The sequence below is a fragment of the Sceloporus occidentalis genome, unplaced genomic scaffold, assembly GCF_023333645.1.
Source record: "Sceloporus occidentalis isolate IW3139 unplaced genomic scaffold, rSceOcc1.0.p SCAF_7, whole genome shotgun sequence".
Classification (NCBI taxonomy): Eukaryota; Metazoa; Chordata; class Lepidosauria; order Squamata; family Phrynosomatidae; genus Sceloporus; species Sceloporus occidentalis.
This window is the reverse complement of record NW_028316987.1, coordinates 81,104,220-81,120,524: the sequence shown is the minus strand read 5'-3', so window position 1 is coordinate 81,120,524 and position 16,305 is coordinate 81,104,220. Positions and strand designations below refer to the sequence as shown.

General features: G+C 39.4%; 1 protein-coding gene across 4 annotated transcripts in view; it reads right to left on the bottom strand.

The window, feature by feature from the left end:
* LOC149310020 (cyclin-Y) overlaps window positions 1-16,305 on the bottom strand; it is a 122,431-nt gene that overhangs the window by 25,438 nt on the left and 80,688 nt on the right. For 3 of the 4 annotated variants that reach the window (XM_089533502.1, XM_089533503.1, XM_089533504.1), the window contains one exon: window positions 6,981-7,015. In XM_089533502.1, the coding sequence (XP_089389628.1) occupies window positions 6,981-7,015 (35 nt within the window). Of the gene's footprint in view, window positions 1-6,980; window positions 7,016-16,305 lie in introns of those variants that run through there. The other variant, XM_089533505.1, reaches the window with a different exon arrangement.

The window sequence follows — 16,305 nt, the reverse complement described above, 5'->3', positions numbered from 1 at the left end:
GCTTCTTGCAAACTAAAAACATGTGTTATCTATGTGTTTACAACAACCAAACTCAAGTAGGTAAAATATTGCCTACTGCATGATGGGAATATCAGTATTTGCAGAATTTAATGCTGTGCAAATGGTGCAAAATTACAACTCAATTTAGTTTTGAAAATAATTTACTAAAATTCACATATTTCTCAATATTCAGTATGAAAAGAACTTATGGTTTTAAACTATTGAATGTGGGAGAGATTAAAACCCCATCCCAATTTATGCCTGCCATGACATACCCTCCAAAATTTCACAGATGAAAACCAGGATGCATGTAGATGCATCAGTCTGCTTTATCACACTAGGGGGCAAACAGGATTTAAATGAAAGTTAAACTAGAGAAAAACAGGAAATGTCATGTGATAAACATCAGGCATTTCCTGGTTTTCTCTAGTTTAACTCACGTTTAAATCCTGTTTGCCCCCTAGTGTGATAAAGCAGAAAGTGTGATCAAAATGGCAAATTTTATTAATGAGGAATAACATACAAGGCAGGAAACGCTACAGTCATTTGCTTTTGCTTGAGTCTAGAAGGAAGGGCAAGATATTTCTCCTTGCTGTCTTCTCTCCCTGCTGAGCTTAGTACAAACTAATTTTGCACTTTGAACTCGGTTTGCAGCAACTGAAGTAAGATGAGGATGAAGGGGGAAAGCAAAGGGAGGAGGGAATACTGGAATATTTTTAAAGCAGTTGAAACAGTGAGATGACAGAGGATTACTTGGGGTTGTCCCTGACAAGTCAGGACAGCTGAAGGGCATGCTATGACTTGCTAACCCCCCTCCTCTTCTGATTCTCCTACTTTGGACTTCAGTTCTCCCAATAAAACTAGACATAACAGCATATCCTTCTGTTGTTGGTTTTGTTTCAGTGCAATAATGGTAAGAGGGCAAGGGGAGAACAAGAGATAGAGATGAGCCCAAGCTGCTTCTTGAGTTGAGATTCCATGCCAGAAAGTATGATCCAAACAGGACTGCAGGATCATATGCAGTAGTCATAAAAAGCACAGCAAGATAGCAGGTGGAGAAAATGCATCAGCAATGCTTCCTATGGATCAAGTTGTATTAACCAAACAAGAAGAGAAAAAGGCTTCACTTCAAAAACAGAACAACCTCTCTCTTCTCAACTTCAAAAGTCCTTTAAATCACAAATGAAATGACCAGGAACCAAAGTCCTTACATTCTTGCCTGGGGCATTTTGTTGCTCTTTCTTTGCCACAACACATTCGGTGCTCTGAAAAAAGATTGCTGCTGATATTTGGCACACAGTGTCACCCCTGCATCCTTTCTGAACTCTCAAACCCCTGCTGTTTAGTGCTGTTGCTGCTATTTTATTTTTATTTTTTTGAAAGGGGGAAATGTTTGAACAGCTCTAATCTTCAACAGAATGCCTCTTATCAAAATCTGAACAGCCTGTAGCTCAAAATGGCATAGAAAGGATGAAAAATATACAAATTCAGAAGGGCTTGTAGTACAGTTAGCTGTTTACAAATCCCTCTGTGACTGACAGCTTTATCCTGGTCATAACATGAATTTGTTGTTGGGGAGCGGTGTTTAAGTTGTATGGGGGGGGGGGTAGGATTTGATTTCTAAACCCAAAATGTTGAATGATGATAGTATTTAAAAACCAAACAAAAAGTAGTTAGTTAAACTCAGATTTCAGACCCAAAATATCAGTATTCCACTGCTCTGATGAGGACACTAACCACTGAGCATCTTCCAAATTCTGAGTATGTGTTACTAGGTATATACACATCTTGGATTCTGCTGGAACATCATACATTGCTCTTGAGTAAACCTTATGAAATTCACGAAGTCACCATGGCCTGTTACAGACTGCCAAAATAAAGTTGCTTCGGGTCTCTTTGGAGGTATGCTATTTAAATGATGCATGAGTCCTAAGAATCTGGAAGCTGCACCAAAAGCTGCACTCCGGTGCTTAGGAATGGAGTGTGGCTTTGGCGCGACCTCCGGACTCTTAGGACCCATGCATCATTTAAAGAGCATACCTCCAAAGAGACCCAAAGCAGCTTTATTTTGGCAGTCTGTAACAGGCCCATGAGTCGATAGGAAGCCTGAAGATGCAGACATACCATTCATCCATCACATGGTCCAACAATCCCCCTACCTGAGTTGTGCATAATAATCATGGGGATGGTGTTGGGACTTCCTCAGGCTTATTCTGGGGTGCTTCAGTGTGTTAATGTCCAGTCCTCTCTGATAAGAGCTGCTTAGAATTAATGGGTGCCATGGTAACCATGGGCTTGCCCTAGATAATCCCTGTCCTCATGCATTCAGCTGGACACATATTTTGGACTTGCTGTTATGTACTGGATTTAGTTGAAAAGGAGCTGAGGGAACTTATACTATTTTTGTCGAGTACAAAATGATTACCTACTATACAATTGGTCCCCAAACTGTGAAGCAAGGCAGGGATCACTTTGTTGGCCTTTGGCCTGATTGGACTAAGCAGAGACTTGTCCTTTGTCCATTGGAAGTAGTGGAGGGGGAGGACATATTAGATCAGTGTACACGTTGGCATGCAGGATGCAGGGGCTTAGTGATTAAGATGCCAATTCTGACGATCGGAAGGTTGGCAGTTCGAGGCCTGACTGCTGCATGATGGGTGAGCTCCTATCACTAGTCCCAGCTTCTGCCAACCTAGCAGTTCAAAAGCATGCAAATGCAAGTAGATTACATAGGTACTACTTCGGTGGGAAGGTAATAGTGTTCGGTGCAGTCGTGCTGGCCACATGACCACTCGATTCATCTTCAGACAACGCTGGCTCTTTGGCTTAGTAACAGAGATGAACACCACCCCGTACAGTTGGTTATAATTAGACACTCATGCCAAGGGACTAGCTTTACCTTTATACTTTGGTGCCCCATTGAGGTGGAGGGTTGGTATTTGGAACTACTTCCACAAGGCACAAGACTGGTGGATGGGGAATGAGACTGCCCTTGGGGGCTGATCTGGGGTTGACTCTCCCTTACAAAGTCATGGGCTTTGGGAGGGAACACTCCAGGTTTGGCCTTCCAAATATGACTGTCCAAGATAGCAACCAATCTGTTTGGCTTGCTCCCAGGATTTGGTGTTTCACCCAAGGGATAGCTGCGGAGATGTCATAGGTTGACATCTGGGTCTCAACTGGACCTGCACCAGATTGCTCTCCCCTGGTTTTGCCAGTTTGCTTATCCCTAGACCTTAAACAGTTTAAATAGGTTGTAAGTCAATAAAATGGCCATTGTTTAATCCAACTGACTGTGTCTGGTATCATTATTTCATGGTTGGTCAATAATTATATCATTACATTTCCATTTCATTCGTCATGAGGTTCTTTCACACTATATGATTATAGCACCATGATTCCACTTTAAACAGCCATAGCTGCATCCTGCATACTGGGGTTTGTAGTTTGAAAAGGCACTGATTGAGAATTCTAAATACCCTTCTTTAAACTGCAAATCCCAAGATTCCACAGGATGGACTCATGGCCATTAAAGTGAAATCATAGTGCTATAACTGTTTAGAGTGAGAAGACTTATGGTTTCATGTTGTGGAATTTTGGGGTTTGTAGTCTGATGAGGCACCAGAACTGTCTAGCTGTTCATTCTAAATACCTCTCTCTAAACGACAAATGCCAGGATTCCAGAAGATAGATTGATGACAATAAAAGTGGTATAACTGTGCACTGCCAAAGAGTAGCTGTTTGGGTTAATGTTTTTGGTACATTAGAACTTCACAGGTGAGGGGAGCCCATTACTCTTAGAACATCTGGCACAAAAATATTGGAACACCCCAAACCCAGGTTGAAAACTACCTCTTGTACAACATTTTCTGTGATGGCCCCTAGACTTTGGAACAATTTACTGGAAGAGGTCCGTCTTATCACTTCCTTGGAAGCGTTCAAAAAGGCACTGAAGACGGATCTCTTCCAGCAGGCCTATCCAACTGATTTCCTCTAATCTGATTTGTACATCTGAATATATGATTCGATTCTTATGACTGAGCAACACTGTAACAACTTTCTCTTTTTATTTTTTATTTTTATTTCTTTGATGTTTTTGAATTATGTATGTATTTTATGATGTTTTTACTGCTGTAATCCCGCTTCGATCCGAAGGGAGAAGCGGGAAGTATCTTTATCTAAAAAGAAAGCATGTTTTAAAACTGTTTTTCTAACAACCAGATGAGAGCTGGCCAGGTAGACATGGTTTCTTCTCTAGCCACCTTGAGTCCCACTTTTGGAGAAAAGTCAGACTGAGAGGTACCCCCTGATCAGTCAGTAGTTGTTGAGGCATATTTTCCCACTAAATTTAATGTATTTATTTATTGTATATCCTATCCAGTTGCCCAGGGCAGCCTGTGAAATGTTAAGATTACAATGAAATGAGTTCAACAGGTTTTACCGTCTTTGTAGTCTGTGCTTTTGTTGGTTAGCAAACATAGTCTTTATTAAAGCAAGTAAGTGGCCTGTTAATTGTATACAATGTACAATGGCATCAATTACAGTAATGAAAATGACAGTGGTGTGGTCTAGAAAGATTTACAGACATTACAGTAATTTATGCCAATAATCAAAATATAGCCGTTATAGTACTGGATAAGACGAAGTAATTTTGGTAAATAAGGCTATTACCAAGATGCCATTTTGGATACATACAAATGCATATGTGTTGAAAGAACCTCAGATTTTTTTAAGTAGAGAGAAGTTAAATGGCATATTTTCTACTTGAAAGATCCCCTTATCTCTTGGTTCAAGCTAGAATTCTTAACACTACTCAGCTGTTTGGGGATGCTAAATTGTTTTTCAAAACTGCTGTGGGGAGTGAGTCAGTTATCTCAATTACTTCTAAGCTCCTTTCTTCTTCACAAGGTTTGATATTATTTACTTTTTCACCACTGAATGAACAGCACTGCTCTGCTGAACAAAAAAGAAGACCACAAATCAAACAAAAAGATGCATTATCTTTAATTTGTTAACCCTAACTGAGGTGAAGGAATCTGAACACTTTCTGTATCTTGTTCAATCAGGATTGAAGAAGAATACTAGGAACCTCCGAAAGAAAACTACAAGGTGGGGATAAGAGGTAAATTCCTTCTCCATATACTGCACTGTGTAAATTCAGGTGGGAGGGCAGGTAAGTGGGAGGCGGGTGAGTGGGTGTATACCTGAACTCTTTTGTGAAAATGTGAGAGCGTCTACTTATCCCCACTTCTGCCACCAAATGTGAGGACCCCCAACTGTCCCATCATTACGGCAGCAAATATGAAGAACTTCTAGATGCCCTTGTGGTTCCTGTGCAAGATTTTAATTGGTGTAGTTCCACCCTGGATACCACTACCCTTGAATAACTACTGCGAACACAGACATTGTGTGTCTTAACTCAAGCATGCCAACAATTTTTATGTATCATTCTTAGAGGCACAAGTGTACAATACAAAAATAATTTATTAAACATAAGTTCAATATAAAATTAAAAATTGCTTATTAAAATATCTAGTACCTGGGTGATCCCAACTAATTCTAACTCACATCTGTCACACATATGCCTAACTTCAATACTCGTCTCTCTCATTGTAAGCATGAGCTTTCCAAACGCATGCTTAAATTCAGGGTTCAGAAAAACTACTTTTTGGATTACAATATCCAGACCTTCCTAGCCAATATAACCACAGTCATTCTGGCTGGGAAATTCTGGGATCTTAGTAAAAAACTTTTCAGAACTCCTTGCAATATGAAGTTTAACCCCGGGAGAGAGTTGCTGTTTCTATGTACAGAGAAAAGCAAGTGTGGGAAAGGAAAAGTTATATAGTCGCACACATGCGTGCACACATGCAGACACACATGATAGGAATACTTTTTCTAGTATGGCAGTAAGAAAAAAATAAATAGAGGAAGCTGTTTTCAAACATAGAAGTATATCTATCTGAAGGAAATTATTTTTCCCTAGGTAAACAAAACTATAGATATCTTACACCTGAAAAACATTTGAACTATTATCAAAATACTAATCTTCCTCACTGGAGTTAAAATGGAAAGTTCTAATCACTTAATATTATGAAAGATTTCTGGAATTGAAGGGGGCGAAACAGAACACCAAATTGTACACCCTCAAACTATTTCATATTATCAATCACTAGGACCGTTATTTATAATAATTATACTACTTAACAACAGATTCTCAAGCACAAAATGTAAATATCAGGTCAAATTGAGACACGAACACTGAACCAATGTGCTTTTTGTCAAAAACAAAAAGCTGCAGTACAAGTGGAAAAAAGTTTAACTTGCATATACTTGCATATCTGTAGCTAAGTACAAAAACTGTGGAAAGCTCAAGCCCCATCTACAGAATAGTGGCACTAAACAATTGGATGATTGCCTGCTTAACAAGGCAACCCAATAGATTTTTCAAGTTTCTCTTTAATCACTCAGCCACATTCATGTTCATAAATCATGTACACATGTGTTCCCCCACATTCCTGAATTTATACAGATCTCGTGTTTCATCAGAAACAGTACAATTCCATGCTATCCAGATTCTTGATTAATTTAAGTAACCCACAGGCTGTAGCTACTTTAAGGCTTAAACCAAAGACACCTGCCTCACCTCCATCCTGTTCTCATATCAAGAATCTTCACTCTCTTCCTCTGTTCTAGTATGTGGATAAAAAAGGGGACACAAATAGTGCAAATGCATTGCATCCCTAGGCTAAAAGCAATAGATTTTCCATGCTCCTTTGATTTCAGTATCATGTAAGCCCACTGCCACCAGCTGCTTCCGCTTTATAATACACAAAACCCATTCTCACTGTCTTCAAGAACTCGTCCTTCCATTGATCGTACAGTTAGGATAGCTAATTTACTTGCAAAACAGAATTTCAGATTTAATCATGTATACCAAAAAACATGCTATTCAGCCAGAGTGGGGTTTTTTCACTTACGTGGTTTATATAGAGACTCTTCCGCTTTTCTCTCACTGTGAAAACATAAAAATGTTGTTAAAATGCTGTATGATTTGATCCCAGTTAATCTTTTTGCAGCATCTATATCAGAACTAAAAAAAACTACACCCTTTGTGAAACATTTCTATCAAAAAAGAGTGGGGGAAGACACAACAACAAATGACATATATTGGGGGCAAAGTAAGGTCATATTCTGAATTTAACTTTAAATTCACTGTCTTATGGCCAATTAATAATGGGATACTCATCATATGCAACTTAAAACAAGTTGTACTGAAATTCTGCTTCCTAAATCAAAACCATCTTAAGGTAATGCAGTGTTTCCAAAATTTTGGTCCACCAAGTATTTTGGACTTCAGCTCCTAAAAGCCCTAGCTAGTTAGGCCAACAATCAGGAATTCTGGGACCTGAAGTCCAAAACATCTGGAGGATCAAAGTTTGGGAAACACTGGTGTAACAGTTCTGTTGTTCCATTTGATCAACAATCAGCTTCTAGGATCACAAAAGCATTTAATATGCTTGAATGGCACTTACCGCTCAAGCATGTTTTAATAGGGCTAACACATTTATAGGTAATGGATGGCACGGATATTTATTAATGTCCAAACTTTAGATGGAATATTTCTGTTTAGTGGAAAGTTAAACCAAACCTTTTAGTTTCAAGAGCAAAGAATAATCATTCTCCCAAGCACTGGACATGCAAGTACATCACAGTTTCATTCTAACATCACCTTTGGCTCAATCTGCACCCTGAAGATTTAAAATGGCCATCAATGCCAATCCATTTAATAGCTGGTGAAGATGTACTATTGCCAACATTCTAGATGTACTAGAATTCACATGCATGTAAGAATTTTACCTGCCCAAGAATTCTCAGACAAATCCTATTCTATTTGGCACTGCTTACAAAGCACAAAGTGACCTCAGAAAAGTGTAAACCAAATACAATAATTATCTGTTTTATTTAGGTGACAGGAACACTTAATCAAAAATGTGACGCCTTACCAAAACAAAAAACTCAGGGATTAATTAAATGAAACTGAGCAGGTTTAGAGTTTAGATTGAAAAGTTCAGATGGCAAGCTTCTGCTAATTTTCTCTGTTAATTTATTTTCCCTTAAAAAGCACTGCAACTTTTTGTGTGTGTTTAAGTCAACAAGTAGGATGGCAGCCAAGGTTCCTTAATTTGCTTTATTTTTTGAAGCCCAGTGACCCATCTTAACATTTGAAAGAAAAGTCAACTGTTAAAGTGTTTTGTAAAATAAGAGTATGGAAGAATAAATTAGGGAGCTTTAAAATAATTAAAAAATAAAACAAAAAGTATTTCTCCCATGTTATTGTGTTTTTCTGCCACTTTTTTTGCAGCACGTAAGAGATAGATTTAGTAGCAGACTTCAAAAGGACAAAAGGCAATATCCTTGAGTTAATAATTACACATCAATTACAACCTCTTGCACTTATATAGCTTGTAAATAATTTAGTACAGAAATAAAATATATGTTTCTCCCCAACCCATAAAATGAGAACTAGATTCTCCTTAGGGGTGGGGTTGAAGCTATACTAGCAGTAAAAAAAACATACAATCTCAGCAGCCTAGGAAATGTAGGTGGGCAGAGACTGTATTTAAAGCAAACAGGAATAAGGACAAACCAAAGCAAATGAGGCTTTTCCACAGTTCTACTAGTGTAATTCATCCCATTCCCATGTTAGTTTGCCACTACATACCATTCATTTTTAACACATGTGCATAGCTGCAGGTTTTAATATGCCCAAACACAAATGTTGCAGGTTTTAATATGCCCAAACACAAATATGTCTCTGAATGTTGGTTCATTTGTAGGCAGAATTCAAAGTGTTGGTTATGGCCTATGCGTCCCATACAACTTAACTTCAGACTACCTGGGCCCCATTCACACTACGGAAATAATCCGGTGTGAAACTATGTTATTTCCACAATGTTCCCACTGGCCCCAAATGTACCCAGCGCTGTTTGCGGGGTGGGGGGCACAGAATAACCAGCTTAATCTGGTGTATTCGACACCGAGTCCTTTAGCGCTTCTTTTTTAAATGTCTGGAGCAATATAGATCTTCGGTAGTGTGAGTATGCAAACAAATTAATCAGGATCATCGGGCTCATTCCTGGACATGGAGGCACCTCTATGTTATGTTGAGCAAAGCAGCACATGTGTGAATGCCGGGGAAATTTGGTTGCATTAAATGTAGTGGGAACATTGATCCTGTATTGCATCACCATGGAGATTTGGATCTCCACGGGACAAAAACCTAAGTGTGAATGCCCCCCTGAAAGACTATATATCCCTATATGAATGTAGTTGCAGTTGTGAAGGCCTGGGGAGGGGGGAATGGAAGCATTAAGAGAAAAAGCCCAGATTTTTCATTCCTTTTTCCCAAAAGTTTTTTTTCTCTCATAAAAAGTAGAAAAGAAAGTGGGGGGGGGGGTGTTAAAAATTGAAAAATGGATTTTGGAAATTTTTTTTAGAATGATGAACATGTTTAAGATGCTGATGTACTTACTCCTCCAAACTGATTTTTAAAAACTATGAGAGAAGACATTTATGTAAGACATTTCACAGTACCACATCAGTGCTACTGCTTCTATACTTTTTCTGGGAATGAATGTTTTACATTTGCTTGATACTATGGAAGACTAGAGGAAGCAAAAAAAATATTCCGTTTTACAAATGTTGGTAGTTTCTTCTCTTTCTATTGGCTTATGCCTGCTCCTAATAAAGTGAGAAAAACAAAGAAGTTCCTTACAATATAGGAAAATGCAACAACATTTGCAATAAAAATAACAATTTGAAAAAGTAAGCAACTATTATGTAATTGAACTATATTTTGAATATAACAAACTTAATAATTTTATGCCAAATTGAAATGTATAATTGTACCATATTATGTTTATAATACATTTTATGGTCCTCAAGTAACAAAGTAAAGTATGTTAGTATCACTTTATTCCAAATCATGTGAAAATTTCCATTTTAAAAAATGTGGGTGGGGGGTGGGGAGATTCCCCTATGGCTTCAAACATTTTTAGAAATTTTACATCTCTTGGTACAGTGCACCCTTGGCTTTCGCAGGGGATCCGTTCCGCCCCCCCCCCTGCATAAGCCAAATAGCGTGCATGCTCAAGTCCCATTCAAGTGAATGGGGCTCGTGCATGTGCGCGGCTTTGCACGTATGCTCAAAGCCGCGTATAACTGTATTTACCATTTCATCTGAGTAGTGCACCGTGCACCCGCTCTGAATTTTGAGCTGTCCTAAGTGCTGAACCTATTTTAGAGATACTGTTCAGCACCTTGGACAGCTACTTTCAAATCTGGTCCAAGGGGTGAAGCAGTTGGGCAAAATAAAGTGGCTTCCAGACACTTTGAAGTCAGAGAGTTTATATAACGCAGACCTCCAAAGCAAGTAGAAAGTGAAACAAAGCCATGCTCCAAGGCTAAAAACCGGAGCAAAAAGAAGCTGGGATACTCCGGCTTAACGTGAAAAATGTGCATCTTTGTACTTGCATATAAACAGCCAGTGTGGAGCTGCAGCATAGCAAAGAAAGGGAAGTGTGACAAGTCCAATAGATGTAATTACAATGTACACAAATTAGACAGTCCAACAGGGGGGTACTAGGTGAGGGGGGGTCAAGGGGGCATGTATAGGGAGCCTCAATGATTGTGCCTTGCCAATGTATCCTCGCACGTGAATGCATCAATGCACTGTACTAGCGGCACATTGCACATGCGACTGTAGCTGATCAAAAGAGTAGCCAGCCAATGAAATGGTATCTGGACAGGATGTGGGAGGTACTTGGAGATTGCAGGAGGTGTGTTTGTGAGATGGTGCACATGAATTATGGAGAGGCAACAAAAAACCCTATCCAGCATCAGAGCTTGATGCCGCGCTTTGTGATTTGCCTGTGGGTGTTTGGTGGACTTTAGGAAAAAGCAGGATCAAGCCAGTTTTTCCCACTCCTCTGGCTCCAGAACAGATTTTTCATCCAGTGACATGGAAGCCACAAACTGGCACAGTGATAAGTTACTGAGCTAAAAAGGGGCAGTGATGTAAAAAACTAGGCTTTAAATGGAATCTAATCTTTCCACAGGTGCATTAACAGATTGTGCCCCTTTGAAGAGAATAGGGAAAGGGAAGAATAAATACTGGTAGCACACAAATAACCTGGGAGATTTTTCATTTCAATTCATTAATATTTGGGGGAAAGCATGCAGCAGTAAATATCACAGCCTAACCACACCACCCTAAAATTGCTCCAAAGCTGATGACCACCATAAATTAATCCAGAAAACGTGGGATGTATAAAATAACAGGGGAGAAATGAGAAGCCATGTCATTAGAACTATCAGTTTATTAAGGGAAGAGCTGCCCTAAGCCTCACTGAATCAACAGAGCTGGACAGTGCAAGGTCCTCAGAATAATATAGCAGACGTTCTCAATGGAAAGCATCAGCCAAAGCTCCTATTTCTGGTTATAGCTCCATTTCACATATTACTTTGCCACTAGCAAATTCACCTAACTAGCTTATTCTGGGACTTCAGATGAGATCGTAATATACTGTCTCCTTTTCTGTGAACAGCTATTTAGATATATACTGAATTGGTACCTAACACCAGAGCCTACTTGCCAACTGCTCTTCTTTGGCTCTACCATGCTACTGATCTTATTTTGGAAGTAGAACTTCACAACTTTGTAAGCATGGCCTATTTTTAAAAATTCTGAACACTGTTTTGGGAGGGAAAGGCTGCATGACAATAAAAATGTTCCATCTTATGTGAAGATAATACTTGTAATTAAAATTAAAGGCCTTGCAATTAAAATTAAAACAAGTTTATAGACACAAATTCATGCAAATCTTTCCACCATAGCACTTCTTACAACACAACAAGGTCATCTGGCAGTTGGTCAAAGTAGCTGCAGCTACTTTTGCTGGTTTTTTCTATCCCAGAATGCTTTGGGCCCCAACATAATTTAAGACGAAGTGGCTTTACTTGGCATTTCTTCACTTTTGGGGGGCACTGCTGCCTGGCCCCCAGTATTAACTAGCTTAATAGGCTTATTAGGGAGAAAGGGGAGATGAGGCTGCAGGCAGTGGGAAGCAACAGGGATGGCAGTTGTTCAGACATTCACTCAGCAGAAAAGTGCCAAGCAAAGTACTGTATATGTAGGAGTAGCTGTGATCTTCATTTTCTGATGAGCCCATAGGCATTTTTGGGTCAGAGATTAGAAGGCAGCATGTTCAGAGCTCCTTCTGCACTGACACCAGGCACAGATATATGTATAAAAATAGAGGAATGTGTAACTATGTTTGCCAAAGTAATTATGAATCCACATGGGATAATATATATATTAGGGAAACTGAGCTAGCTCAGTTTCCCTAATATATGTACATTTGTTGTCTAGTCTGATCTCATGCTTCCTTAACTACTGACTGATAAGTCTCAGGTCTGACTTCCCTTTCTTCCCATCTTTCTCTTCCTACAATCTTTTTCTTAGTCATATAGCTGTAGACCTCCCTTCTCTAACTATCAGACGTGGACTTTTCTTAAGAAAAACTTTATCAGCCTTTTAAAAGTTCTTTGATACTGATTCCAAGCAGCCGGATTCAACATAAAGTCAACAGTAAGGACATACTGATGTGCAAGGACTCAATAGTGCAAGGTACCATTTGCAGCACATATTTCTGACAAACCTTTTAGAGACAACATGGTTGTCATTTATTATACACGACAGCTTGCAAGAGCCACATTGGGAAGGCGGAGGGAACTCACATCACTCAAACCCAACACTACAGACTGAATAAGGGAACAGTAAATTAATTTCCCTCCCTTGATTAGATCAAGAGGCATTCTGAAGCAAACACCATTAATTTCCAGGGAAGGTAAAATCAGACTAATAAATGATGATGCTCAGCACCACCGATCAATGAACCCAAGGAGGATGTCTGAGCTTTATTTTAGTGTTCAGCCTCCAAGAATGACAATACAAATCAAGAACTGAAGCTTTGGAGAATGAACATATTTAGTGTGGGCTTCTCCAGTTAATCTAACTTGTTGAAAAATTATTCCTAACATTTTCTTTTCATCATTCTTTCCTATTTTCCAAATAAGATGACATTTACAACATAAACTTATGTATATAACTTATATTATAGAGTGGAAAGAAGAAGCCAGACATAGTCAGACACTCATTCTAGACTTTAGGAGAGCTGATTTCAATAAATTTAGAGAAATACTGGGGGGTAATTCCATGGTCAGGTATACTAAAAGAGAAGGGAGTTCAAGGTGGATGGGGGTTTCTCAAATGGGAGATACTGAAGGTACAAATTAAAACAGTTCCAGTGAGGAAGAAAAATGGGAGGTGTCTCAAGAAACCAGGATGGATGACGATGGAACTTTCAACTGAGCTAACTTTTAAACGGAACATGTATAAGAAATGGAAAAATGGGGAAATCACCAAAGAGGAATTCAAACAAATAGCTAGCACATGTAGGGGTAAAGTCAGAAAAGCTAAAGCACAGAATGAACTCAGGCTTGCTAGAGAGGTTAAGAACAATAAAAAGGGCTTTTTGGGGTATGTCCACAGCAAAAGGAAGAAGGAGGAAATGGTAGGGCCACTGTGTGGAGAAGATGGCAAAATGCTAACAGGGGACAGGGAAAAGGCAGAATTACTCAACACCTTTTTTGCTTCAGTCTTCTCAGAAAAGACAAAGGGTGTTCAACCTGAGGATAATGGCGCAGAGGACAGAATAGGGGAATTTCAGCACAGAGTAAGTAAGGAGATAGTAGCTTGTTAAACTAAATGAATGAAAGTCTCCAGGGCCAGATGAACTACACTCAACGGTATTAAAAGAAGTGGCAAATGTAATATCGGAACCATTGGCAATAATCTTTGAGAACTCCTGGAGAACAGAAGTCCGAGCAGACTGGAGGAGGGCAAATGTTGTCCCCATCTTCAAAAAAGGGAAAAAAGACGATCCCAACAATTATCGTCCAGTTAGTCAGACATCAATACTAGGAAAGATTCTGGAGCAGATAATTAAATGGAGACTCTGCAAACATCTAGAAGGCAATTCCATAACCACAAAAAGTCAACATGTATTTCAGAGAAAAAAGTCATTCCAGACAAATCTTATCTCTTTTTTTAAAATAAAATTAGCAGCTTGATAGATGAAGGGAATGCTAAGGATATAGTATATCTTGATGTCAGTAATGAATTTGACAAAGTTCCCCATGACATTCTTGCAAACAAGCTGATAAAATGTGGGCTAGACAATGTAACTGTTACATGGATTTGTAATTGGTTGACTGGCCGAACCCAAAGGGTTCTCAACAATGGTTCCTTTCCATCCTGGAGAGGAGTGTCCAGTGAGGTGCCACAGGGTTCTGTCCTGCGCCCAGTGCTATTCAACATCTTTATTAATGACTTGGATGTCAGAACTGGGGGCATACTTATCAAATCTGCAGATGACATCAAATTAGAAGGAGTAACTAATACCCCAGAGGAAAGGATCAAAATTCAAAATGACCTGAATGGACTAGAAAGCTGGGCCAAAGCTAACAAAATGAGCTTCAGCAAGGAGAAATGTAAAGTACTGCACTTAGGGTGGAAAAACGAAATGCATAGATATAGGATGGGGGAAACCTGGCTGAACGAGACTACATGTGAAAGGGATCTAGGAGTCCAAGTAGACCACAAGTTGAACATGTGTCAACAGTGCCATGCGGCAGCAAAAAAAGCCAATGCGATTTTAGGCTGCATCAATAGAAGTATAGTGTCTAGGTCAAGGGAAGTAACAGTGCCACTCTATTCTGCTCTGATCAGGCCCCACCTGGAATATTGTGTCCAGTTCTGAGCACCACAATTCAAAAAGGACATTGAGAAACTGGAGCGTGTCCAAAGGAGGGTGACTAAAATGGTGAAGGGTCTGGAAACCATGTCCTATGAGGAACGACTTAGGGAGTTGGGGATGTTTAGCCTGAAGAAGAGAAGGTTAAGAGGTGATATGATAGCCCTGTTTAAATACTTCTACCTCAACATTAGGAGGAACTTCCTGACAGTAAGGGCTGTTCGACAGCGGAACACACTCCCTCGGAGTGTAGTGGAGTCTCCTTTCTTGGGGGTCTTTAAACAGAGGCTGGATGGCCATCTATCAGGGTTGCTTTGATTGAGAGTTCCTGCATGGTAGGGGGTTGGACTGGATGGCCCTTGTAGTCTCTTCCAACTCTATGATTCTACAATTCTAGTCCAGTAGAGAAAGTGTGGTAGATCGCCTTTCAAATCTTTGCTTGGTCTTTAACTGGACTCAAATATGAGCAAGTAACTTTCTATTAGGCCACAACAGAGCAAGCTACATTTACAGGTTTGTATTAACTATGCATGAAAGGCAAACTAGACATTACACTGAAAGCCGAACTACATATTACACTGAATGTGTGATCACATTTAATGTTTCTGTAGTTTACTGTTGTAATAATTCTCCTAAAGTAGTCACTGTGGGGGATCAAGACTACAAGTTACACAACAGTGACAAAGTTTCCCACCCACTCCAGTTTGCTATTTAGTAAGGGAGTGAAGCTGTTATTGGCATTATTAGTAGCTCTATTTCCACAGCCGGTAGCAACTGGAGAGGAGTGTCATTGTTGGAGTCATAGAATAAATTAAAAAATATTTTTAAAGGATTTAAAAACTATTTGTCATAGACCCAGTTTCTCACTCTAACTGCCTCACACTGAGATATTTCAAAAATTAAGTCCCACCCCACCATGCAGGTATTTAACAAGGCAACAAAAACACAATAAATGCAGTAATACATTTAGCACAACATGTAATCTCACACTAAACACATTCATAAATGTAAACAATGGAATTAAATATTAAGCGAAACATTTATGAACTGGAAGAAAATCTGCATGCCATCCAGCTTTCCTCGGCAGACATATCTGACAATAATGAATTCTGTATATAGAGTGGACCCTTCCCATTCATGCAGTTTTGGGTTGGGGCTTCTTCTCCGTGGATGGCAAAAAACACAGATGGTCACTCCCCATATTATTCAATGGTGGTGATATGCAGATGGGAAGCATTAGTGTGCCACTAATGGATAATAAGAGGCATGGCAATCTGCAGACTGCCAGCCCACCAATATGGAGGGTTCATTGCATTTGATATTAAAGAACACCATTCTTTGGCAGTTTTCTTGGTTCTCAACAAACATTCAAGCATCACATCCTTCAACATTTCCATGATGAAAGCCAGGACACAAGTGTCCAATC